Source organism: Dermochelys coriacea, chromosome 1 (genome assembly GCF_009764565.3).
Source record: "Dermochelys coriacea isolate rDerCor1 chromosome 1, rDerCor1.pri.v4, whole genome shotgun sequence".
Lineage (NCBI taxonomy): Eukaryota > Metazoa > Chordata > Testudines > Dermochelyidae > Dermochelys > Dermochelys coriacea.
In genome coordinates, this window is record NC_050068.2 from 198,005,689 (window position 1) to 198,031,373 (window position 25,685).

At 37.9% G+C, this 25,685-nt stretch overlaps 2 protein-coding genes across 5 annotated transcripts in view; one reads left to right on the forward strand and one right to left on the reverse strand.

Moving 5' to 3' along the window:
• The window catches only part of TBC1D23 (TBC1 domain family member 23), a 72,921-nt gene that overhangs the window by 30,965 nt on the left and 16,271 nt on the right, over nucleotides 1-25,685 (reverse strand). For all 4 annotated transcript variants that reach the window (XR_006280095.1, XM_038387114.2, XM_038387104.2 and 1 more), the window contains exons 4-11: nucleotides 19,141-19,348; nucleotides 16,270-16,393; nucleotides 13,068-13,192; nucleotides 12,915-12,961; nucleotides 11,670-11,773; nucleotides 10,878-11,000; nucleotides 9,708-9,800; nucleotides 76-246 (exon numbers count right to left, since the gene is read on the reverse strand). Coding sequence is in view for 3 of the 4 variants with exons in the window: in XM_038387114.2 (XP_038243042.1) it covers nucleotides 76-246; nucleotides 9,708-9,800; nucleotides 10,878-11,000; nucleotides 11,670-11,773; nucleotides 12,915-12,961; nucleotides 13,068-13,192; nucleotides 16,270-16,393; nucleotides 19,141-19,348 (995 nt within the window). In the remaining variant the exon portion in view is untranslated. The remainder of the gene's footprint in view (nucleotides 1-75; nucleotides 247-9,707; nucleotides 9,801-10,877; nucleotides 11,001-11,669; nucleotides 11,774-12,914; nucleotides 12,962-13,067; nucleotides 13,193-16,269; nucleotides 16,394-19,140; nucleotides 19,349-25,685) is intronic.
• Nucleotides 22,099-25,685, forward strand: part of CMSS1 (cms1 ribosomal small subunit homolog) — a 387,357-nt gene continuing 383,770 nt past the window's right edge. Inside the window, exons 1-2 of the mRNA XM_043511389.1 lie at nucleotides 22,099-22,165; nucleotides 22,342-22,400. Of these exons, the coding sequence (XP_043367324.1) occupies nucleotides 22,364-22,400 (37 nt within the window). The 5' untranslated portion in view covers nucleotides 22,099-22,165; nucleotides 22,342-22,363. The remainder of the gene's footprint in view (nucleotides 22,166-22,341; nucleotides 22,401-25,685) is intronic.

The window sequence follows — 25,685 nt, forward strand, 5'->3', positions numbered from 1 at the left end:
ATTCTTTTTATAATTCTTTATTCTTGTTTATTCTTTATTATTGTTCAAACAATAATTCCAATATCCTAGTTGTACCTGTAAAAAGTGTGCCAACACCATGTTCATATACATGTCTTCCTCTTCCCTGCCACTTCCCATGAAACAGAGGTGCTCCCCACTAGCTATGGAGCCAGACTCAATGGATTGTTTCTGTGCTTCTAACAAGGATTTTACAGATTGTGCAAACTCTGATGGGTTCTGGAGCATCTACAGAATAAAATAAACAGAATGTTAACTATTTACTTAGCATACAACTTGCCAGCGCACACACAAAAAATGGCATCAGGGCTCTCATTTATTTGTTATTCACTAAGCAGTGTGTGCTCAGCACCTACAAGGCAAAAATTAAAAAGACAGTCTGTGTCCCAGAGGTCATATTATCTAACAAAGAAGACTTTCTGTAAAACCCTCAGAAGGGAATACTCTTTATTTTTATTAACTCAATTCTTATTGACACAGCAGAAAAAAATTAGTTTTCTTTTTTTAAAGGAGGACTTGAATGAGAAGACAGTAAGGTATCAAGCTGGAATCAGGAAGATTTTCCATACCTGTGGGATGATGTACAAAAAGACACACAAAATAAGAGTTTGAGAAGGACACAAGTGGGACACAGAGACTGGCCTCTATTTTAGGCATTTCTGAGTTGCTTTTACATTGGTACCTGAGGGCTGCTGGGAAGAGCAGAGAGGGGTAAGGGAGACGTGACAAGAGGAACATAAGAATAGCCCTACTGGGTCAGACCAAAGATCCATCAAGTGATCCATCCCCTGTTGCTCATTCCCAGCTTCTGGCAAACAGAAGCTAGGGACACCATTCCTGTCCATCCTGGCTAATAGCCATTGATGGACCTATCCTCCATGAATTTATCTAGTTCTTTTTTGAACTCTATTATGGTCTTGGCCTTCACAACATCCTCTGGCAAGGAGTTCCACAGGTTGACTGTGTGTTGTCTTACGAAATACTTCCTTTTATTTGTTTTAAACCTGCTGCCTATTAATTTCATTTGGTGACCCCCTTGTTCTTGCGTTATGAGAAGTACTAAACACTTCCTTATCTACTTTCTCTACACCAGTCTTGATTTTAATAGACCTCAATCATATCTCCCTTTAGCCATCTCTTTTCCAAGCTGAAAAGTCCTAGTTTTAGTAATCTCTCCTCATACGGAAGCCGTTCCATACCCCTAATCATTTTTGTTGCTCTTTTCTGAACCTTTTCCAATTCCAATATATCTTTTTTGAGATGGGGCGACCAAATCTGCGCACGGTATTCAAGATGTAGGCGTACCATGGATTTATAGAAAGGCAACATTATATTTTCTGTCCTATTAGCTATCCCTTTCTTAATTACTCCCAGCATTCTGTTTGCTTTTTTGACTGCCACTGCACAGTGAGTGGATGTTTTCAGAGAACTATCCACAATGACTCCAAGATCTCTTTCTTGAGTGGTAACAGCTAATTTAGACCCCATCATTTTATATGTACAGTTGGGATTATGCTTTCCAATGTGCATTACTTTGCATTTATCAACATTAAATTTCATCTACCATTTTGTTACCCAGTCACCCAGTTTTGAGAGATCCTTTTGTAGCTCTTCGCAGTCTGCCTGGGTTTTAACTATCTTTAGTAATTTTGTATCATCTGCAAATTTTGCCACCTCACTGTTTACCCCTTTTTCCAGATCATTTATGAATATGTTGAATAGGACTGGTCCCAGAACAGACCCCTGGGGGACACCACTATTTACCTCTCTCCATTCTGAAAACTGACCATTACTCCTACCCTTTGTTTCCTATCTTTTAACCAATTAGCAGTCCATGAGAGCAGCTTCCCTCTTATCCTGTGGCAGCTTACTTTTCATAAGAACCTTTGGTGAGGGACCTTGTCAAAGGCTTTCTGAAAATCTAAGTACACTATATTCACTGGATCCCCTTGGTCCACATGCTTGTTGACCTCCTCAAAGAATTCTAGTAGATTGGTGAGGCATGATTTCCCTTTACTAAAACCATGTTGACTCTTCCTCAACAAATTATGTTCATGTATATGTCTGACAATACTGTTGTTTATAATATTTTCAACCAGTTTGCCCGGTACTGAAGTCAGGCTTACAGGCCTGTAATTGCCGGGATCATCTCTGGAGTCCTTTTTAAAAATTGGCATCACGTTAGCTATCCTCCAGTCATCTGGTATAGAAGCCGATTTAAATGATAGGTTACAGACTACAGTTAGTAGTTCTGCAATTTCACATTTGAGTTCCTTCAGTACTTGTGGGTGAATACCATCTGGTTCTGGTGACTTATTTCTATTTAATTTATCAATTTTTTCCAAAACCTCCTCTAATGATGCATCAAATCTGGGACAATTCCTCAGATCTGTCACGTAGAAAGAATGGCTCAGGTATGGGAATCTCCATCATATCCTCAGCCATGAAGATCAATGCAAAGAATTCATTTAGTTTCTCCGCAACGGCCTTATCGTCCTTGAGTACTCCTTTAGCACCTCGATCGTCCAGTTTAACAGGCTTCCTGCTTCTGATGTACTTACAAGAAATTTGCTATTACTTTTTGAGTCTTTGGCTAACTGTTCCTCAAATTCTTTTTTGGCCTTCCTAATTGCATTTTTACACTTCATTTGCCAATATTTATGCTTCTTTCTATTTTCCTCACTAGCATTTAACTTCCACTTTTTAAAGGATGCCTTTTTGCCTCTCACTGCTTCTTTTACTTTGTTGTTTAGCCATGGTGGCTCTTTTTTGATTCTCTTACTATGTTTTTTAATTTGGGGTATACATTTAAGTTGAGCCTCTATTATGGTGTCTTTAAACAGTTTCCATGCAGCTTGCAGAGATTTCACTGTTGGCACTATACACTTTAATTTCTGTTTTACTAACCTCCTCATTTTTGTGTAGTTCTCCTTTCTGAAATTAAATGCTACAGTGTTGGGCTGCTGTGGTTTTTTCCTGACACAGGGATATTAAAATTTAATTATATTATGGTCAATATTACCAAGTGGTCCAGCTATAGTCACCTCTTTGACCTCTTTGTGCTCCACTTAGGACTAAATCAAGAACTGCCTCTCCTCTGGTGGGTTCCAGGACCAGCTGCTCCAAGAAGCAGTCATTTAAGGTGTCAAGAAACTCTCTCTGCATCCCGTTCTGAGGTGACATGTACCCTGTCAATATGGGGATAACTGAAATCCCCCATTATTATTAATTATTATTATTATTATTATTATTAGAGTTTTTTATTTTAATAGCCTCTCTAATCTCCCTGAGATTATCTATAATCACTATCACCATCCTGGTCAGGTGGTCTGTTATATATGCCTACCACTATATTCTTATTATTAGAGCGTGGAATTTCTATCCATAGAGATGCTATGGTACAGTTTGATTCATTTACGATTTTTACTTCATTTGATTCTACGTTTTCTTTCACATATAATGCCACTCCTGCACCAGCACGACCTGTTCTGTCCTTCTGGTATATTTTGTAATGTGGTATTACTGTATCCCATTGATTATCCTCATTCTACCAAGTTTCTGTGATGCCTATTATATCAATATCCTCATGTAAACCAGGCACTGTAGTTCACCCATTTTATTATTTATAGACTTCTAGCATTGGTATATAAGCATTTTAAAAACGTGTTTGCCATTACATGATGTAATTGAATGGGAATTTAACCATTTCTGATCAGACCCTGCCTGTATTTTATCATTTCCATCCTCTCATCCTCACTAGGACATAGAGATTCTCTAAGGGATGTCCGAACCATGTGCTCCTCTGCACCTGTCGGCCTTCCCCCAGCCCTTAGTTTTAAAACTGCTCTACGACCTTTTTAATGTTAAGTGCCAGTAATCTGGTTCCATTTTGGTTGAGGTGGAGCCCATCCTTCCTGTATAGGCTCCCCCTTTCCCAAAAGTTTCCCCAGTTCCTAATAAATCTAAACCCCACCTCCCTACACCATCGTCTCATCCACGCATTGAGACTCTGCAGTTCTGCCTGTCTAACTGGCTTTGCACGTGGAAATGGGAACATCTCAGAGAATGCTACCATGGAGGTCCTGGACTTCAATCTTTTACCTAGCAGCCTAAATTTGGCCTCCAGGACCTCTCTCCTATCCTTCCCTATGTCATTGATACCTACATATACCATGATCACCGGTTCCTTCCCAGCACTACATGCAAGTCATGTCTCGAGAGATCTGCAACCATTGAACCAGGCAGGCAAGTCACCATGCGGTTCTCCCAGTCATCGCAAACCCAGCTATCTCTGTTTCTAACAACTGAATCGCCCATTACTAATACCTGTCTTTTTTGAATAGCTGGAGTTCCCTCCCCCTGAGAGGTATCCTCAGTGTGAAAGGATACCACATCATCATCTGGAAGGAGGGTCCCATCTATGGGATTGTTTCCCTCTGCTCCAGTTAGATATTCTCCTTCCCTGCAACTTTCATCCTCCTCAACAGCACAGAGGCTGTCAAACCAGGGATGAGACCATTCTACTTTGTCCCAGAAAGTCTCATCTATGTACCTCTCTGTCTCCCTCAGCTCCTCCAGTTCAGCCACTCTGGTCTCCAAAGCCTGTACACGGTCTCTGAGGGCCAGGAGCTCTTTGCACCGAATGTACACATACGCCGCCTGCCCACAGGGAGATGAGAGATGTAGGGAAGGACTAGTTGTGTAACAACTTATAACTGTCTGAGCTCCTGAAACAAACCGACAGGTTTAAGATAGCCAGATGGATTAAAGGGTTCTTAGTACACTTCAAAAACTAGAACTGTGTTAGCTTCTAGACTACAGAACAGAATACATTACAGGTCAGATTTATCACACAAACAACAATATGCACAGCCTGTCAAAAAGGGGAAGAAAAGTGGACTTCCCAAACCCAGTGACACCCCCCACCCTCAAGGGGCAGGGGCTTAAGAAAGGAGACTTAATTAAGATCAGAGAGAATTTTTTTTTTAAATCCAGTTTTCTAGTTGGACTTCATAATGAGGCACACAGATCTAACAACTTGCCCAAGGTGACACAGCAAGTCAGTAGTTCAACCCAAATTAGAACCAGGATCCTCTTACAGCCAAATGCTGTAATTATTAGTTACTGGTTAAACCCTACTACTTCCTGCCATGAAAGCCATATACAAATTACATGGAGTCAAATGTTTATTCCCTCTGTGAAAGTATTACACTTGGTACATGTGAATAAAATGCATTAAAGTTACCTGAATAGCTTTTATTCTCAATCAGCAATTGTTTGGACATACTGCTTCTTATATTAAATCCTCCACAATGTACCCAGAACACACACACACAAAACTGCAACAGGTTATTTTTATTAATTGAATGTGTTTTCATCAGTGATATGACAGCTTGTCTTATTTATTCAAGTAAGGGCAATTATAGCCAGTCAACTGTAAAATTACAGCAATTAATCCAAGTTTATCTCTTATTTAAATGCCTGACAATTTTAATATGTCCAGTATATTGAAAAGGGAGGACAGCAGTTTGAAGGACCTAATTTTGATAAATAAAACATATTATTCTATAACATGTAACAGTTAAAGGGGCCTATTTCTACCTCAACGAACACAAATTTTTCATTTAGGCTAAGGCAAGTTATTATCCACATGCATCAATAGGAAAATATGAAAGTTTCTTTCCTACATAAATATTGGTTCACTTGCAAAAAGAACTTAACTGTACAAACAATAATTGTATTTAAATATTCAGTATTAACTGCCTTCTGATGATTAAAACAATACTACAGAAACATGAAAACTACTAGGCAGTCTCCAACACCACTTTCTACAAGCCATTACCCTGTGATCCCACTGAGAGTTACCAAAAGAAACTACAGCATCTGCTCAAGAAACTCCCTGAAAAAGCACAAGAATAAATCCGCACAGACACACCCCTAGAATCCCGACCTGGGGTATTCTATCTGCTACCCCAGATCCATAAACCTGGAAATCCTGGACGCCCCATCATCTCAGGCATTGGCACCCTGACAGCAGGATTGTCTGGCTATGTAGACTCCCTCCTCAGGCCCTACGTTACCAGCACTCCCAGCTATCTTCGAGACACCACTGACTTCCTGAGGAAACTACAGTCCATTGGTGATCTTCCTAAAAACACCATCCTAGCCACTATGGATGTAGAAGCCCTCTACACCAACATTCCACACAAAGATGGGCTACAAGCCGTCAGGAACAGTATCCCCGATAATGTCACGGCTAACCTGGTGGCTGAACTTTGTGACTTTGTCCTCATCCATAACTATTTCACATTTGGGGACAATATATACTTTCAAATCAGCGGCACTACGATGGGTACCCGCATGGCCCCACAGTATGCCAACATTTTTATGGCTGACTTAGAACAACGCTTCCTCAGCTCTCGTCTCCTAATGCCCCTACTCTACTTGCGCTACATTGATGACATCTTCATCATCTGGATCTATGGAAAAGAAGCCCTTGAGGAATTCCACCATGATTTCAACAATTTCCATCCCACCATCAACCTCAGCCTGGACCAGTTCACACAAGAGATCCACTTCCTGGACACTACGGTGCTAACCACCCTATATCGGAAACCTACTGACTGCTATTCCTACCTACATGCCTCTAGCTTTCATCCAGATCATACCACTCGATCCATTGTCTACAGCCAAGCTCTACGATATAACCGCATTTGCTCCAACCCCTCAGACAGAGACAAACACCTACAAGATCTCTATCATGCATTCCTACAACTACAGTACCCACCTACTGAAGTGAAGAAACAGATTGACAGAGCCAGAAGAGTACCCAGAAGTCACCTACTACAGGACAGGCCTAACAAAGAAAACTAACAGAACGCCACTAGCCATCACCTTCAGCCCCCAACTAAAACCTCTCCAACGCATCATCAAGGACGACCCATCACTCTCACAGATCTTGGGAGACAGGCCAATCCTTGCTTACAGACAGCCCCCCAATCTGAAGCAAATACTCACCAGCAACCACACACCACACAACAGAACCACCAACCCAGGAACCTATCCTTGCAACAAAGCCTGTTGCCAACTCTGTCCACATATCTATTCAGGGGACACCATCATAGGGCCTAATCACATCAGCCACACTATCAGAGGCTCGTTCACTTGCACATCTACCAATGTGATATATGCCATCATGTGCCAGCAATGCCCCTCTGCCATGTACATTGGCCAAACTGGACAGTCTCTACGTAAAAGAATGAATGGACACAAATCAGACGTCAAGAATTATAACATTCAAAAACCAGTTGGAGAACACTTCAATCTCTCTGGTCACTCGATTACAGACCTGAGAGTGGCTATCCTTCAACAAAAAAGCTTCAAAAACAGACTCCAACGAGAGACTGCTGAATTGGAATTAATTTGCAAACTGGATACAATTAACTTAGGCTTGAATAGAGACTGGGAATGGATGAGTCATTACACAAAATAAAACTATTTCCCCATGTTATTTCTCCCCTCCACCCCACCCCACCCCACCCCCCACTGTTCCTCAGATATTCTTGTTAACTGCTGGAAATAGCCTACCTTGCTTGTCACCATGAAAGGTTTTCCTCCTTTCCCCCCACTGCTGCTGGTGATGGCTTATCTTAAGTGATCACTCTCCTTACAGTGTGTATGATAAACCCATTGTTTCATGTTCTCTCTGTGTGTATATCAATCTCCCCTCTGTTTTTTCCACCAAATGCATCCGATGAAGTGAGCTGTAGCTCACGAAAGCTTATGCTCTAATAAATTTGTTAGTCTCCAAGGTGCCACAAGTACTCCTTTTATTTTTACTAATACAGACTAACACGGCTGCTACCCTGAAACATGAAAACTAGTGATATAAATGAAGGACATTAAAACTTTCATTCATAACATAAGAATGGCCATATGGGGGTCAGACGAATGGGCCATCTAGTATCCTGTCTTCCTACAGTGGCCAGTGCCAGATGCTTTAGGGAATGATCAGAACACGGCAATTATCGAATGATCCATCTTCTGTCATCCAGTCCCAGCTTCTGGCAGTCAGATGTTTAGGGACACCCAAAGAATGGGGTTGCATTCCCGACCCTCTTGGCTAATAGCCACTGATGGACCTATCTTCCATTAATTTATCTAATTCTTTTTTGAACCCAGTTATAATTTTGGCCTTCACAACAACCCAAAAGTTCTACAGGTTGATTGTGCATTGAGTGAAGAAGTATTTCCTTATGTTTGTTTTAAACCTGTTGCTATAAATATAATTGGGTGACCCCTGATTCTTGTGCTATGCGAAGCGGTAAACACTTCCTATTCACTTTCTCCACAGCCTTCATGATTTTGGACGCCACTATCATATCCCTAGGTTGTCATCTCTTTTCTAAGCTAAGCAGTACCAGTCTTTTTCATCTCTCCTTGTACGGAAGCTGTTCCATACCCCTAATCATTTTTGTTGCTCTTCTCTGTAATTTTTCCAATTCTAACATATCTTTTATGAGATAGGGTGACCAGAACTGCACACAGTATTCAAGGGGTGGGCATATCATGGATTTATATAGTAGCATTATGATATTTTCTGTTTCATTATCTATCCTTTTCCTGATGGTTCCTAACATTGTTAGCTTTTTGGACTCTTGCTGCACACTGAGCAGATATTTTCAAAGAACTATCCATGATCATTCTAAGATCTTTCTTGAGTGGTAACAGCTAATTTAGATCCCATCATTTTGTATGCATCGTTGGGATTGTTTGCCAGTGTACATTACTTTGCACATAGCAACATTACATTTCATCTTTTTGTTGCCCAGTCACCCAGTTCTGTGATCAGAATGATCAAAAAGCACTTTATGAGCTACATATATGGTATTCACTTCACTGAGCAACAAAAAACAGCCACCTCTGAGGTGAAACAACTGCACTACAAGAGAGTTTAGGACAATAAGTGAATAATGTTATGGTAGCCAACTGAAATGGCAAAGGCAAAAATGTGTAATAAGAGTTCACACCCACACTTGTATAGAAATTCCGGTGGGATCTGCAATGAAGTTAACAGGATCTCAGTTTTACATTTCAGCCCCAAGACTAACATACCTTCCCTCATAGTGCAATGAGAGCTTTAATGACTAAGGGACAAACTTAGCAGTATCTCCCAGGAGCACAGTGCCCCGTAAAGCCACACTGTAGTCTTGCTTTAGTACTGACAAAAAAAAAAAAAAAAAAGAGTGCCACCTACTAAATTATTTGGAGTTCTCATCCAAGCAGGATGAGATTTTGTGACACCAGGATTTCGCTTATGTTGGCTTTCTATTGGTTTCACAAAGGATTAAATTTGTCAGCAAGATGGCTGCTACCAGCAGTACACGCAACGAAGTAAATACACATTTAGTTTAGATAAAATCAACACTAAGTTTTAAGGAATACTATTTGCCAATATAACATTTCAGGGGGAAAATGGGTAGAGACTTTAAAAAAACAAAACAAAAAACCAAGGACTTTTAGAAAAAGCTCTGTTCTGAAACATAGAAGTATAAACTGAAGACCACCACCAACTGCTCCATTAGCTAGAATTTGAGAACCAGTGGTTTGTGGAACTAGACATCTCTCTCTCAGTTTTGTTTTAACTAAGGAAGTTAAAGAACATTATCCAAAACATAAAGCATACTAACCAAGTCTGAGTCTAGGTGAAATGCTGTTGATAAATGCCCAGCATTGTACTGTTCCGCAGGACGACAATCCACTACAAAGAACCTTACTCCTTCCTGAAAGAAAAACATTTTACCTGTTGCAATTTACTAATTTGAAGTTTAAAATAATTACTGGGAAAGTCACACCATTCAAATGTATTTGTTATGCAAATCACTTTTTAGTAAGAACTCCTATGCTGTAGGGATGGGTCTCCTGATGTGACTTACTAGTTATCAAAAAACTATGTTCAGTGTGGGAGTGCCCAGCTACAGCAGTATAGCAACACCACCAATAATGCCCCAACAGTGATCTTACATTAATATAGCAGTTTTCATTTCCAACAGACTCCAAGTGCTATATACACAATGAAATCATTTTAACCATCATTGGGAAGAAATGCAGCCCCTACTTAATAGCACACAACAATACACAGTGAGAACCAATATAAAATAAAAGCTAAACATGTGATTAAGTGCTTAGCTCAAAAGGGGTAGATGTAAGCATATGTTCAACGCTTTACTGAATTGAGGCCAGAAAGCTGTTATTAAAAAGGCAGGTACCTTTTTAAAGACAAAACACTGGGCTTACATCAAACTACAACATTATCCATGTATTATACTAAAATATTGAGAGTAAAGTCTCTGCATGCTAGTATATTTGTCTTACAAACTATTACACAAATACTTAGATCCTTAGCACAAATTCACATTTCACAACCCAAAGGCAGTATTCTCTTGTAGCAGTATTTTAGTCACAGGTAAAGAGTTGATCTTTCACTGGAATATTGTGTGCGCGCACAAGTGTGTGTTTTGTTTTTATTTGTTTTTAAGTCTGAATCCCTATATCAGGAAATCAAATTAAGGTAATGTCACACTAGGATCCTCACCACTCATGAAAGGCCTACTATTTTTTTTTATGGGGGGGGGTCGAGGATAGGGTGGGGTGGCATCATTGCCCCTCACAGCAAGGCTATGCTGTGGCCAGGAAATCCTTTACAAGGGAGCTAGAATCTCAAGGCACAAAATTATTTCTAAATCAGTAAACAGTAACTTGTATTTTGAGCACTTAGAAAATATTTCAGCTAGATGGGGAAATGAAAGATTTTTCCTCTCCTTTTGGAAAACAGCAATGTAGTACGTCTAGTTACTGACCCCTTGTTGCTGATTTGCTTGAAGAATCTCAGATACTGAAATCGCTAGACAGAGAGCTTGGCTCAAGTCTGTGTCGTCATCTTTGAGTCCCAATAAGCTGCTGCCAAAGAGACTGATGTTGTTCTATTAGGGTAGAACACAAAATACCTTTTACATTAATTGCAATTATTATAATTTAAAAAAAAATCAGACTCCAATCTAAGATTGTTACTTCTACAATGTTACAGGTGTATGTTGGACTTTAAAACTAAGAGTCAGCCATATCTTGGTCACATGAATTTTTCCATCAGAGAATTTCTGAAAACCATTAAAACAGCAGACTTCCCTTACATTCAAGTTTGTCAAATAACAGTCTGACAGCTCTATATCACTACAGTTGTGTCAACATGGTTAAAAAAAACCATTTTTTCATCTCAGCAAACAGAAGTTGGTGTTAAGGAAATCCTTCCCCTAGGGTAATTCCCATTACTGGTCTACTACAGAACATGAGTACACCATGCTCAGAAGAAAGCACAACAAGCAAGCCAAAAGTAATGAGTACCAGTTACAAGTTATTAGTTGCACTGATGTCAGTACTTATGACAGTAGGAAGTGCAGAACTATCCCTTATACTAAGAGCCCTATTTATCCTTCATCTCAATAGCTTTTTCTGCTCACTTTCTCAAAATTACATCCAAGATCGCTATCCGATCCCTGCCAGAGAAACTGTATCAGTTTGGTCTGTCTGAATTGCTCAGTGTTCATAAAAGTCACCAAGTTATAAAGTAATTTCCTCAACTGCTTGGCTATTACCTTTCTGAAAGAAGTTGGAGTTTTACTATAATAATACTGTGCCAAAGAGAAAAGGTCTTCTATATCTTCTATATCCAAACTGGCTGGGGAAGTTTCTAGGAATCCTGTAACATGCAACATATGGAAATTAATACTTAAACATTTAAACAAAAGATTGCACGTGGCCTTTTCAAACAGTAAAATATACTTTCTTTAATAGAGCACAACACAATTTTTTCGACTAACCTGCATGTTAATTTATCCTCTCTTTCAGGAACAATTATTCTGGAAGTTACATATTCAAAATATGTGCCATTTACCAGTACATTTGTGAATATAGCGGTGGCTTCTTAAGCTGCCTGTATTATTGAGTGATGGGATGGGACTGCTAGTCAAATCTCATTAGTTACAGACTGATGGAGCCAGAAAATACAGGAAATATCTGTTATCCCCTTAAAGGTTTCTGAACCTCAGAAACACCACACACATGCATGTTATTTGCTAGGTATCTGAGCTTCAACTCAGAATTGCTCATGTTTACTGCACTTCTATCCAAATTTATAGTTTAATCCTAAATCAATACTTCATCTAGTAAAGAGAGAGCTCAGGAAGATCCAGGGAAAGCACCAGAAACTCTTAGTGACTATTTGACACTTATCTGTCCATCATGATGAAAGGGTGCAACTCACCAGTGTATGCCAATATGGCAAAAAAGCCAAACAACTTTATTGTGTATTACTGGATTTATAAAAAAAGTAAATACTTTTTAAAAATTTTTTTTTTTTAAGGTTTAATAGTTCATAGACCTGCATTTTCATTGATGTGAACACAACATTAGAAATACAATAGATGAGATCCCTACCCAAGGAGCCTACAGTCTAATTCATATAAATGAAGACATGGGGGAAAGAATACACACAAAAATGGGTGCATACTGTGTCTAAGAGAAAGAGCCAGTGAGAGGACTGGAGCATGAATAGAGAGATTGTTTCAAGCACATGAAGAAAGGCATGCTGCCAAGTGTGGGAGAAGAAAAGGGAAATGCAAGAAAAGCATGGGTAGGATGCAAAAAGTGACAGGGGAATGAAGGAAGAAATGAAAGCAGAATTCAGGCAGAAAGTGTTGCAATGCAGTGATCTAAAGGTGACAATCAGGAACATTATGAAAAGAAACAGCGAGTGAGCGGATTTGCTGAGGGAGTGATGGAATCAAACTGGCAAATGGGGAAGATTATTTTAGCAGCAGCATTACAAGAGCAGTACATACTTATCATTTCTTCTCTGCTGTCTGATTCTTGTGCTAAAATAACATCTCTGAAAATAGCAGAAACACAAGTATGGATTAAGTCAGTAAAAATAAACACCAAATACGGACAAAATTGTGAGACCAACGAATTCATATTAACAACTATGTACTCACTTTGCATTGACAAGGATGATTAACATTAAGAAATAAATAAAAAATGGATCTGCTTGTTGTAGGTATCCATCCCATATTGCCTGAGTGACTTCAGCTGAGCAGTAGTATGAAAAGAGGCTTCCAAGCTGAAAAGTTGGGGAACAGCGGGAAACAAAGCAGAGTCAGGAAGAACTTTAGCAGGACTACAATACTGCTATCAGATAGACAAGCTAGCTAAAAAAAAAAAAAACATTGAGGACACTTGAAACCGTACATCTGCACTGTGCATTGAAGGGTAATTCTACCCTTAAAAATTACTTTTTAAAAAGTTGCATAGAAGGGATCCAGATGGTTTCTCTATTTTTACATATGCTCACTTCACAGCTGAAGTTTTTTTTTGTTTGTTTGTTTTTTACTGCCAGCCCTACAAACTCAATCTGGGATCTGAAAGTTAGGCTGGGCTTATTTCTGGCTCATATGCCTTGAGCAATAGAGGCTTTGGAATTTAGCTTAGTTGTTAATTTTGATGAGGCATAAGCCACAATAGAATTCATTCCCTACTGTTTTGTTGGCTCTGCAGGGCTAATCTTAACAAAAAGTAGTGACAGAACTTATTCTAGTCAGTAAAGCAAGCAGACATGACTTTGAATACATACTGTGAAACAGTTTTCAGAGTAGCAGCCGTGTTAGTCTGTATTCGCAAAAAGAAAAGGAGTACTTGTGGCACCTTGGAGACTAAAATTTACTTGAGCATAAGCTTTTGTGAGCTACAGCTCACTTCATCGGATGCATTTGGTGGAAAATACAGTGGGGAGATTTATATACACACACAGAGTTTCATGTTCTCTGTGTGTGTGTGTGTGTGTGTGTGTGTGTGTGTGTGTGTGTGTGTGTATGTATATAAATCTCCCCACTGTATTTTCCACCAAATGCATCCAATGAAGTGAGCTGTAGCTCACGAAAGCTTATGCTCAAGTAAATTTGTTAGTCTCCAAGGTGCCACAAGTACTCCTTTTCTTTTTGTGAAACAGTGATTACCTATTAAGGTGGTGCCATTTTTACATGGCCACTTTTCACAGTTGAACCAGACTTGAAGTTAAAGAGGATCACACATTAGTTTGGCAATGAGACACACAATCTAAGTTTTAAATCATTAGGCTGACAGATGACTTACCAATTATCTGCCAGGAACGTAATGTTTTATTACCATAATAAAAAATATTAATCTTTGGGCACAAAGAAAAGGAGTACTTGTTGCACCTTAGAGACTAAAATTTATTTGAGCATAAGCTTTCGTGAGCTACAGCTCACTTCATCGGATGCATTTGGTGGAAAATACAGAGGGGAGATTGATATACATGAAGTGAGCTGTAGCTCACGAAAGCTTATGCTCTAATAAATTTGTTAGTCTCTAAGGTGCCACGGGTACTCCTTTTCTTTTTGCGAATACAGAGTAACACGGTTGCTACTCTGAAACCTGTCTTTGGGCACACACACTTTTAAAAAATGCACCCTTTCCACCACAAAGAAAGTGCAAAGTGGATGAAAGAAAACAAGCTGTGAATTTCCTTCCCTGCCGGACAACATTTGTAATGATACTTAACTGAAAGGCGTAATACTCGGCTGACTTAGGGGCTTGCTGAGCCTACTGTTGTGCTCCAGATGGGATTGCTATTGTCATGGCTTTCAATAGCACTTCACCTACTTTTAAAAGCCATCTTCAGAGCATTTAACACCTCCCAATTTGCTATTGTAATAAGGGTCAGAAGGGTTTGAACAATTTTGAGTCAAGCTGTGTTGAAAACGGTCTTTTTTTTGAAGGACAATGGTGCACTGACAGATATAAATGCTGTTTCTTACAAACTTTTGTGTGTTTGAATTCCCACTCCCAATCCCTCAAAATATAGTGACCTTAGAAAGAGAAGTTATCCTAGTTCAGCCTCTTAAAATAAAGTGAAAATGTAAGAGTAGCCAGTTAGCTAGTACAGCTTCAAGTAGGATATTGAGTGCAACAACAATTTTGAAGGAGCCAAGGAAAAATCACTAAGCTATAATGTGTTTTTTCCCCCAAACTTTTGATTTTGACATCTTTCATATAATAGTTATTGAAACATACTTTCACTAGGGAGTAAAATACAGATATACTAGACAGAATACAGTTAAATCCGACTACTGCTTTAGATGATGACTGGCCAAAGCTAGATTTATTTGTGGGTGTATATTAATATTAGATTTTACCTGATGCAGTTTAGTATTAAGTTGGTAGCAGCATAGAAAGCTCTAATTAAAAGGTGCTATTTTATATCCAGTTTTATGGCTTTTTATTCCGCTAGCTTGAAGTGAAGAACCTTTGAAAAACTTGGTAGAACCCAAGGATTCAAAAATACACCTTGACTGCTAGGATCTATGTTTCATAGTTTACCACCAGAGTCTTTACTACAGACGTTACTTTACAGACTTCTCTTGCAAAATATAACTTAAGAAAATTGTCTCAAAGTTTTGGATTTCCTACACTACTATCAAGTTTGATCTTGCAGTTTTTTGATTCACATTCACACTAACTTCAATATGACATGTGACTACAAAACAAGTGCCAGGACGAATTAATTAGCAAATTAAAGGTTGGGGGGAAAAGCCAATTATTTAAGAGACAGTGACACACAGTCTTGGCCTGCAATCCTGAAAAGAATTATTTTAGTATTAGTTCTGTCAACTCAAATATTTTAGTTAAGTGAGGGAGGAATTTAAAAAAAAGACAACAGTAATTTGAATTTATAAACTGAATTAGCCCTATTGTAATCCATAATCTCTGAACTGACGTCCATTCGCAAAATAACTGAATATATGGGGAAGTGGTATGCAGTACTATTTAACCACCTCTTGGAAGTAGCAGTCAATTCAGACACTGCCACTCATACTTAATATGAAGCTCTTCCAATCCCTAGTATCAATAGCTTAGATTTTATTTCTACAGTAAGGATCTAATGTTTACAAAATCTCACCTTCTATTTGGAATGGAATGACTAGAGACTATAAAAGTGACATACTAAAAAACCATACACCTTTATGTTCTTCTTCTATTTCAGAACACTTTGGAAGTGATTAAAAAAAAAACCTCCAAATTCCTTTTGCATCACTATTCCATAGCTCAGCAGTTTGTTAAGTTAAGTTAAGTTTCTACAGAATTTTATTTTATTATGTTTCCCTACTTTCACTTTATTACCCAGTTGAGTGCATAGGAATCCGGTGTCATCTTCTTAGTGTCAAGAAAGGAGCACAGTTCAGGCTCATGATACTGGAGGAGAAGCCTAAATAGATGAAATGGTCTCCCCTTCTGGAAACAATCCCTAAAAAGCAAGTAGCAAGACAATGTTTATGAAAACACCATAATACTCCAGGCATTAGGCTTATATTGACAATTCTTAGCTAAGAAGAAAACATAACTTCATGTGTATTAAGAGGAAACATGTAATCCCTTCACTCATACAAATGGCCACATCAAAGCTGATCAGATGGTGTGGAGAATTAACAAATACTTTAACATTTTAAAACAATTTAAATGTAGAGGCTTAAATATCAAAATGAAGTTTAAACATTCGTTTGTGACAGTCACTTTGGGCAGGAGTGTGCCTCAATCTAAACAGAGAAAATTGTTGAGAACTGACCAAAGTGATTTTAAAAGATCTCCATGTACACTTGAATAAAAATTTCACATTAAGCAACTAGTGGGGAGGGAAGAGAGGCAATCATGGTACGGAGTAGGGCAAAATAAATTTGGAAGACAGTAAAGACAAATATTTCTTGTAAGTTAAGTTCACTCAATACACAGCTCTCCCAATCAATGTAGTTCACTTGAGTGTCTCTTACGTGGGCAATTCTATTATGTTGAAGTGAAACATTCCACCAATTTAATGTGTTATTTTAATTATTAAAAGATTTCTGCTTTCCCAGTCAGTTAACAGTGTAATGGTAACAAACTGAAGACAGACATTCCATTGTCTTATTTTTAGCATAACAATTTAGGCTCAAAAATTAATTTCAATCTGAATGGTTAATCGAAGATTTCAAGTCACTCACACTATATCAGCTACCAATATTCAAAATGGACTCAAAAAAATCTTTCAGAATTTAGAGAATTAGTTTCTCTGAGTTTCAGCTTACAATGATTGTAATAAAATCTCCATTTCAGATGTAGCAGGATTTTTCTTAAATTGCTCTGCTGAATAAATTGCTCCCTACTACTTACCAGATCAATCAATCCTCTAGTGGTCTGTCCAGATGTCTAAATGCAACTCACTGCCTCTCAAGAGCAGCGAGTTCAAATACCTACCTCCTCAATCACTGGAGGGGTGAAAAGGCAGAAGGACACAAAGAAAAAACTGTTCAAGATGCTGATTTAAGAATCACTCTCTAGCCAAAGAAAGAACAGAATTGACCACCTTAAGAGGAATCTATTTTCCACTCCTCACTAGAGGGAATATTGCCATGAGAAAACAGAATTCTAAACCTAACACCTGCCAGCATTATCAAATGAGGATAGGAAATGCTGACTGGTTGATAGTAGAGTCTACAGTAACATTCTAGGTTGTCCATCACTATTTCAGATCATATACTAAAACACATGTTGTGCTCATTTTTATCTTTGCATGATGTGATAAATGTGTGCTCATCTGTTTTCATTTTCTCCTGCTGAGGGGTAAAGAAATAGCCCTTTAATAAAAACAGATGTGTCAACATTAATGGCTTGACATTTTCATGTAAGCGGTTAATTTTATTATTACAATAAATAAACAAACTTTTGAGAACAGGTATCACATGTAGAAAAGGTTTGAAAATCATTGTCTCTAAGAATTATATTAATTTTCTACATTGTATCTTCCTTCCCTTGCTTTGTTATATAAGCTGTTTTCAAGAGAAACCAGCTTCGGTTTAACAGTTCATCTGCTCTTTCTGCACATATCCCTACCTGATGTCAATGTTCTGTTAAAACAATTTCTACAACAACCTGCCTACAATTAGGATTGCAGATAAGTATCAGCAACAGGTAAAATTATTAACAAGAAATCCTGTTTTCATTAAGTTGCCTTTTTTTTGTGTGTGGAAAGTATAAGGACAGTCCTATGGTTAAGACACTGGACTTGGACACAAAAGATCTGGGTTCCATTCCCAACTCTGCGACAGACTGTCTGTGATATGTTGGCCAAATTATTTAAATCTCTTCATTTCTCATTTGTAAAATGGGGATAATACTTCCTCTCACACCTTTTGTCTCATCTAGACAGATCTTTGAGCAGAGACTGTCCATTAGTATGTCTATGTACAACACTTTGCACATCTGGAGTCTCCAGGCACTACTGTAGCACAAGTAATATTAATTTTAATATGAGGGAGTAAATGTAGTGGTTAGAACAGCAGGAGGTGCTTCAGGATTCCTGAGTTTTATTTCCAAATTTATAGTTTTATTTCCAAATTGATTATCTATTGTGTAGCTTGGGAAATCAGACCTTTCTGTGCCTCAGTTTACCCACCCATAACATGGGGACAATAGTCTCCACCTCCTTTAGGGGGATGTTGAGAAACTTAGTGTGTGAAGTGCTTTGAAGTCACTGGAAGGCAGGCATTATAGACGAGCAAAATGCTAATAAGGGAAGAGAAAGTTCATCTTATAGAACATATAGGGAGAACAGTTTCTAAACTAGTACTTCCCATATTGCATGAGGTGATAATATGCTTTTTAAAAGGTCTAGGGAATGTGTGCCAGTTACATGTGAATTAGTTAGATCATGAAAACTTCGGTAGTCATTTTCTGGAATCTTATCTAACACGTCTGTAGCATTTAGATTAGCTACATTTTCATGTACACCTCCAATTCTACAATAATCTGAGGGAATATGGCAGTTTTGCTACAAACAATGCTACTCCTTTATTACGGCAGAAATCTCTATCATTTGCCAAAACCACCATAATCTATCTTTTGAGAGAAACTAGTTCTGAAAAATTTAGATATTCGATGCCAGCAACAGTAGTGTGTATTCTCTCTCTCTCTCTGTGTGTCTCACACACACACACACACACACACACACACACACTTTACCTAGGAATGTACTTGTTCATGATAGCATAAAAGCAGTTGTATAAATCACTGCGTGGAATTCGAAGATGCACCAATGGCTTCAGTAGATGTATCCAACCGAGGCAGGAACTGTATTTAACATTACGTGATTTACAATAAAAGGTAGTAACGGATTCAATATCCAAAAGTAATACTGACTTCTCCTCTTCTTCTGGCACTGTCAGCTGATCTGGAAATAGGAAAGTATAACATACTTCAGAGACAGTTATAGAATAGTTTCATATGGCAGTTACACTCACATACAGAACTGTAACTGACTGCAGATACAGTAGCTTGAATCAGATTTTTAAGTGATGGTGTGAAAACAGGTTTTAAGTAGGGCTGTCAAGCGATTAAAAAAATTAATCAAATTAATTGTGCTGTTAATAATAGAATGCCATTTATTTAAACATTTTTGGACATTTTCTACATTTTCAAATATATTGATTTCAATTACAACACAGAATAAAGTGTACATTGCTCGCTATTTTTGATTACAAATATTTGCACTGTAAAAAATGAAATAGTATTTTTCAATTCACCTAACTCAAGTACTGTAGTGCAATTTCTTTATCAGGAAAGTTGAACTTACAAAACGTAGAATTATGTACAAAAATAACTGCATTCAAAAATAAAACAATGTAAAACTTTAGAGCCTACAAATCTACTCAGTCCTATTTCTTGTTCACCCAATTGCTCAGACAAAAGTTTGTTTACATTTGCAGAAGATAATGCTGCCTGCTTCTTGTTTGCAATGTCACCTAAAAGTGAGATCAGGCGTTTGCATGACACTGTTGTAGCTAGTTTCCCAAGATATTTACATGCCAGATGCACTAAAGATTCATATGGCCCTTCATGGGGACATGCGTCCATGCTGACAACGGATTCTGCTTGATAACCATCCAAAGCAGTGTAGACCGATGCATGTTCATTTTCATCATCACGAGTCGTCAGATGCCACCAGCAGAAGGTTGATTTTCTTTGTTGGTGAGTATTGCTCTTGTAATACTTCTGAAATTATGCTCTACACCTCACCCCTCACAGATTTTGGAAGGCACTTCAGATCCTTAAATCTTGGGTCGAGTGCTGTAGCTATCTTTAGAAATTTAACATTGGTAACTTTGCATTTTGTCAAATTTAAAGTGAAAGTGTTCTTAAAACAAACATGTGGTGGGTCATCGTCTGAGACTGCTATAACATGAAATATATGACAGAATGCAGGTAAAACAGGGCAGGAGACATACAATTCTCCCCCAAGGAGTTCAATCACAAATGTAATTAATGCATTATTATTATTTTTTTTAACAAGCATCATAAGCATGTCCTCTGGAATGATGGGCAAAGCATGAAGAAGCATATGAATCTTTAGTGCACCTGGCACATAAATATCTTGTGACGCCAATTACAACAGTGCTGTGCAAATGACTGTTCTCACTTTCAGGTAACATTGTAATTAAGAAGTGGGCAGCATTATCTCCCATAAATGTAAACAAACTTATTTCTTTAATGATTGGCTGAACAAGGAGTAGGACTGAGTGGACTTGTAGGCACTAAAGTTTTACATTGTTTTGTTTTTGAGTGCAATTATGTAACAAAAAACCCTACATTTGTAAGTTGCATTTTCATGATAAAGAGATTGCACTACAGTACTTGTATGAAGTGAATTGAATTGAAAAATACTATTTCTTTTGTTTATCATTTTTTACAGTGCAAATATTTGTAATAAAAAAGAATATAAAGTGAGCACTGTAAACTTTGAATTCTGTGTTGTAACTGAAATAGATACATTTGAAAATGTAGAAAAACATCCAAAATATTTAATAAATTTCAGTTGGTATTGTATTGTTTAACAGTGCGATTAATTGTTTTGAGTTAATTGCATGAGTTAACTGTGATTAATCGACAGCCCTAGTTTTAACACAAAGGCATTGGACTAAATTTTCAAAGCAAGCTGAGGTATCACAATGAAGTGGGAACAGATGAGACTGTATTTTCTAGCCTACATAAAACAAAGAGGTAGATTTAAATGTGCTAAATGCCCCCCTTTTATTCCAATTTGGAGCACTCAGCACATAACAGTCTCTCCAGCTCCAGAAGTCAAAAAGGACTTTTAATTCAACAGACTAATCCATAATGCATACCTCCAATTCCTCAAAAACCCACTTACATACAAAACATGAATTCTGATCTCAGACAGATTAAAATATCAGAGCAGATCTTCTGATGGGAAAATAACAGAGTTGTCATACACAATACACATATCTCCTCTGCTGTAGAGGTGCAGGCTGTGCTTTTTAGCCCAATAAAGTTGCAAGTCTTCCCTCCTACCTTTCTCTACCACGCCCCCTCTGGCTACCACGGACTGGGAAATGAGGGGAGGTGGCAGACAGAGGGAAAACACTTTCAGACTGATCAGGCTGACAAGCACAGTTTGTCACACTGCAGCACATTCTGTACTTGAAAAGTCTGCCTGGTGAACCACAAGAGGAGACCCGCTCTGACAATCCTTAGGAGGTTAGTCAGGGCAGGACTCAGTGACAAACCTTACTGGTCACAGGTTTCAGAGTAGCAGCCGTGTTAGTCTGTATTCGCAAAAAGAAAAGGAGTACTTGTGGCACCTTAGAGACTAACAAATTTATTAGAGCATAAGCTTTCGTGAGCTACAGCTCACTTCATCCCACCAAATGCATCCGATGAAGTGAGCTGTAGCTCACGAAAGCTTATGCTCTAATAAATTTGTTAGTCTCCAAGGTGCCACAAGTACTCCTTTTCTTCTTACTGGTCACAAGCAGTATGGAAAGGGGTGGGGGGGGGGATATAGTTGGAGTGGGAGAAAGAACATAGGTTAATGAATGAGCTAGCTGTCTGTTTAACTAGTTTGCATTCAGAACAGCCAGCCCATAAATGCAAATGCCAGGTTAGGAAGCAGAGCTTGGGATAGATATAGACCATGGCTGAGGAACAAGAAAGTATATAGGCTGGAAGCCATTTGACTAGCCTGTGTTACTACCTTCCCAAAAAGAAAAGGAGTACTTGTGGCACCTTAGAGACTAACAAATTTATTAGAGCATAAGCTTTCGTGAGCAACAGCTCACTTCATGCTCTAATAAATGTGTTAGTCTCTAAGGTGCCACAAGTACTCCTTTTCTTTTTGCGAATACAGACTAACAGCTGCTACTCTGATACCTTCCCAAAGTCAGAGGTGATGGTGGTGTACACAAAAAGCACAGCTGTTAAATCAGGTATGCAAGCTGGCAGCCCTGGAAAAGGGATGCAACTGGCAGACTTTGACTGTTCTATCCAGGGTGGATTAACTTAAAAATATTACTTTTAATCATGACTCAAAATTCTTGATTTTCACTTACTGATTTAAATCATCAATTTTAATCATGTTTTCCAATTATACTTTTTAGGTATTTTCCTAAAGAGAGGTTCATTCTTGCTAGTTGGTATAACCATTAAAACATGTTGATTTGATTATTTTCAACTAAATAAAGCTTTTAAACTAGATGTGGTAATTTTTGCTAACCAGGGGGTATATAACTGTACCCATTTATTTCAGCAAATTCGTAGCTTAGCTTTTTTCATATTTATTCAGATTTCTATGTTTTCATTGTTAAAAAGTGCATTTCTTATTTGCAAGGTAATTAACTTTTTATTCACGCTTTGTGTCAAGCTGCATTTGAATAGAAATTCAAATTCAATTAAAAATGTGAAAAACTAGCATTTTAAAATAATTTCTATTGAACATTACCAGAAGTGAGTTGCATACGTAATAAAGTGATGCAAAACTGTCCTGCAGAGACTGAAAGTATTGATATTTGGAAAAAATACCAGCATTCACTCCACTGTGAAGACTGAAAATGATACTTAATGAAGAACTTGACATCACAACCTATTTATAAAGCTTGACCTATAAATTAAATGTTTTTACACTTATTCTCTCTATGTAAAAAAGCAGCCTTCAACTCAACATTTACAATTTATAAGGAGAGCTCATTGATTCAGTATATTTTTCATTTTATTTTACTTGGTTATAGTAAGTTTAGATCTTAACATAGGTTGTCACAAATAAAAGTTTAATTTTGAACAGGCTTATTTTATAAAATAAAAAATGTGAATAAAAATCCAATTTAAATAAAAATTGGATTTTTACTTTAAAAAGATTTTTCACACATACCCTCTTCTCCTCCCTCCTTCCCTCATTCGGTCATCTCTCTTTATGCAGCTGAATTGGGTAATGACAAAAAAAGGGGAATGACTGTCTGTGTTTAATTAAATATAGGCTGCTTTTAGTTTTTTAACATGTTATAATAATAAGTGTGTCCACATGAAGTTTGTGGTGACTAGTTATTTTGCTACAGGGACCCCATGACCCATAACTGATGGTAAAAATTATCTACAAAGGACGCATTTAAAAAGGTTTCCTTCACAAAAGTTGGTAAAAAATTTTTTATAATATATAAAAGAAAATGCAAGTGTCATCTGAAGAGGAGTTATAAATTTGCAGACTCAATACCTTACTAAAATGTGAAATAGAGGATTTTAATCCTGTTTTAAATGCAAGTCTTAAATATAACCTTAACACCATGTTATACTGATTAGATTAATTGCTTTGGTATGGTCACAAAACTAGTTATATGAAAGTTTTCTTTTGGCCTGACTAGAAAAAACAGGAAAAAACCCCCCCACAAGGAATAGTAAATTTACAGATGTAATGTGCCATAGTACAATACAACATTAAAATTGATTGTGCCATTTTGCTGTACTCCTGAAAAAGCTAAGTAACTCAATAATATTAATAGTGGTGTTTTAGATTTTTTTTTTTCCTATTTACTTAAGTGATTTTTTTCAGAAGTGAAACAGGGAAGAGGAATTCACATAGGGAACAGCTTTTTCTTCTCAATACCTACTATACAAATGCAAAAACAGTTTAAAAATTATTATTGGATTATTGGTACATTATGCTCAGGGCTTCTGGACCTTCAATGACAATTTCTAGAACTAGGGCAAGTGGATTTGCAGCAGTTTTTTAGTTTTTTAAGGTTCTGTAATGGTGGATAGGGAGAAAAGTGAAATGAGAGTAAGAGAAATAATGGCCACCAGTTTACAAAGCAGTTCTGCATCCATTTCTGAATTCTGTAAAGAAACGTAGAGCTCCTGGCTATGACATATCTAGTAGCAAATACACATGGGGACATGTAATGATAACTAGTTACTGGCTGAAGTTTAGGATATATATAATTTATAAAAAACCTTGTCATAAATATAAAGGGAAGGGTAAACACCTTTAAAATCCCTCCTGGCCAGAGGAAAAACCCTTTCACCTCTAAATGGTTAATAACCTCGCTGGCACCTGACCACAATGACCAGGAGGAGACAAGATACTTTCAAAGCTGGAGTGGGGAAAAACAAAAGGGTCTGGGTCTGTCTGGGTGATGCTTTTGCCAGGGACAGAACGGGAATGGAGTCTTAGAATTTATTAAGTAATCTAGCTAGATATGCGTTAGATTAGGATTTCTTTAAATGGCTGAGAAACTAAGCTGAGCTGAGCTGAATGAAATGGATATTCCTGTTTTTGTGTCTTTTTGTAACTTAAGGTTTTGCCTAGAGGGATTCTCTATGTTTTGAATTTAATTACCCTGTAAGGTATTTACCATCCTGATTTTACAGAGGTGATTCTTTTTACTTTTTCTTCTATTAAAATTCTTCTTTTAAGAAACTGAATGCTTTTGCATTGTTCTTAAGATCCAAGGGTTTGGGTCTGTGTTCACTATGCAAATTGGTGAGGATTTTTACCAAACTTTCCCCAGGAAGGGGGAGTGCAACGTTTTGGTGAGGATTTTGGGGGTGAAAGACATTTCCAAACGGCTCTTTCCTAATAAAAAACCCGGTTAGACGTTTGGTGGCAGCGGCGAAAGTCCAAGGGCAAAAGGTAAAATAGTTTGTACCGTGGGGAAGTTTTAACCTAAGCTGGTAAAAGTAAGCTTAGGAGGTTTTCATGCAGGTCCCCGCACCTATACCCTAGCGTTCAGAGTGGGGAAGGAACCTGGACAATCCTGCTCATCCATAGCTCTGCTTGCATACATAAAACCCTAAGTCATATAACTGGACCAGCATCAAAAACTATGGATCACCCCCAAACCACACAGTACTCTAACATTTCCTTCATCTAATCCACTCAGATCCAACCTCTTAGAGAGCCTCTTAGAAACTGGCTTTGCCGCCTAGCTTGAAAGTAAACAAAGCAAAAACAAAACAAAAACAGGAACTGGAAGAATTTAAATGCAACGGTAGGGATTGCCTAAGTTACTAAAGGGATGTCGTCAACTTAAAAGTTATTCACTTTTGCATAAAAATGAGTTAGGAGTATTTTCAGATAAAAAACACTTGCCACTTAATCTTCCTGACAAATATTGTAGTTCTAAAATGGCATTTTCCTATGTTATTTATCACTTCTTGTGTTGCTGTGTGAAATATCTAAACAAAAAGGGGGAAACTGACTGGCACAAAGGGAGTGGGGGACT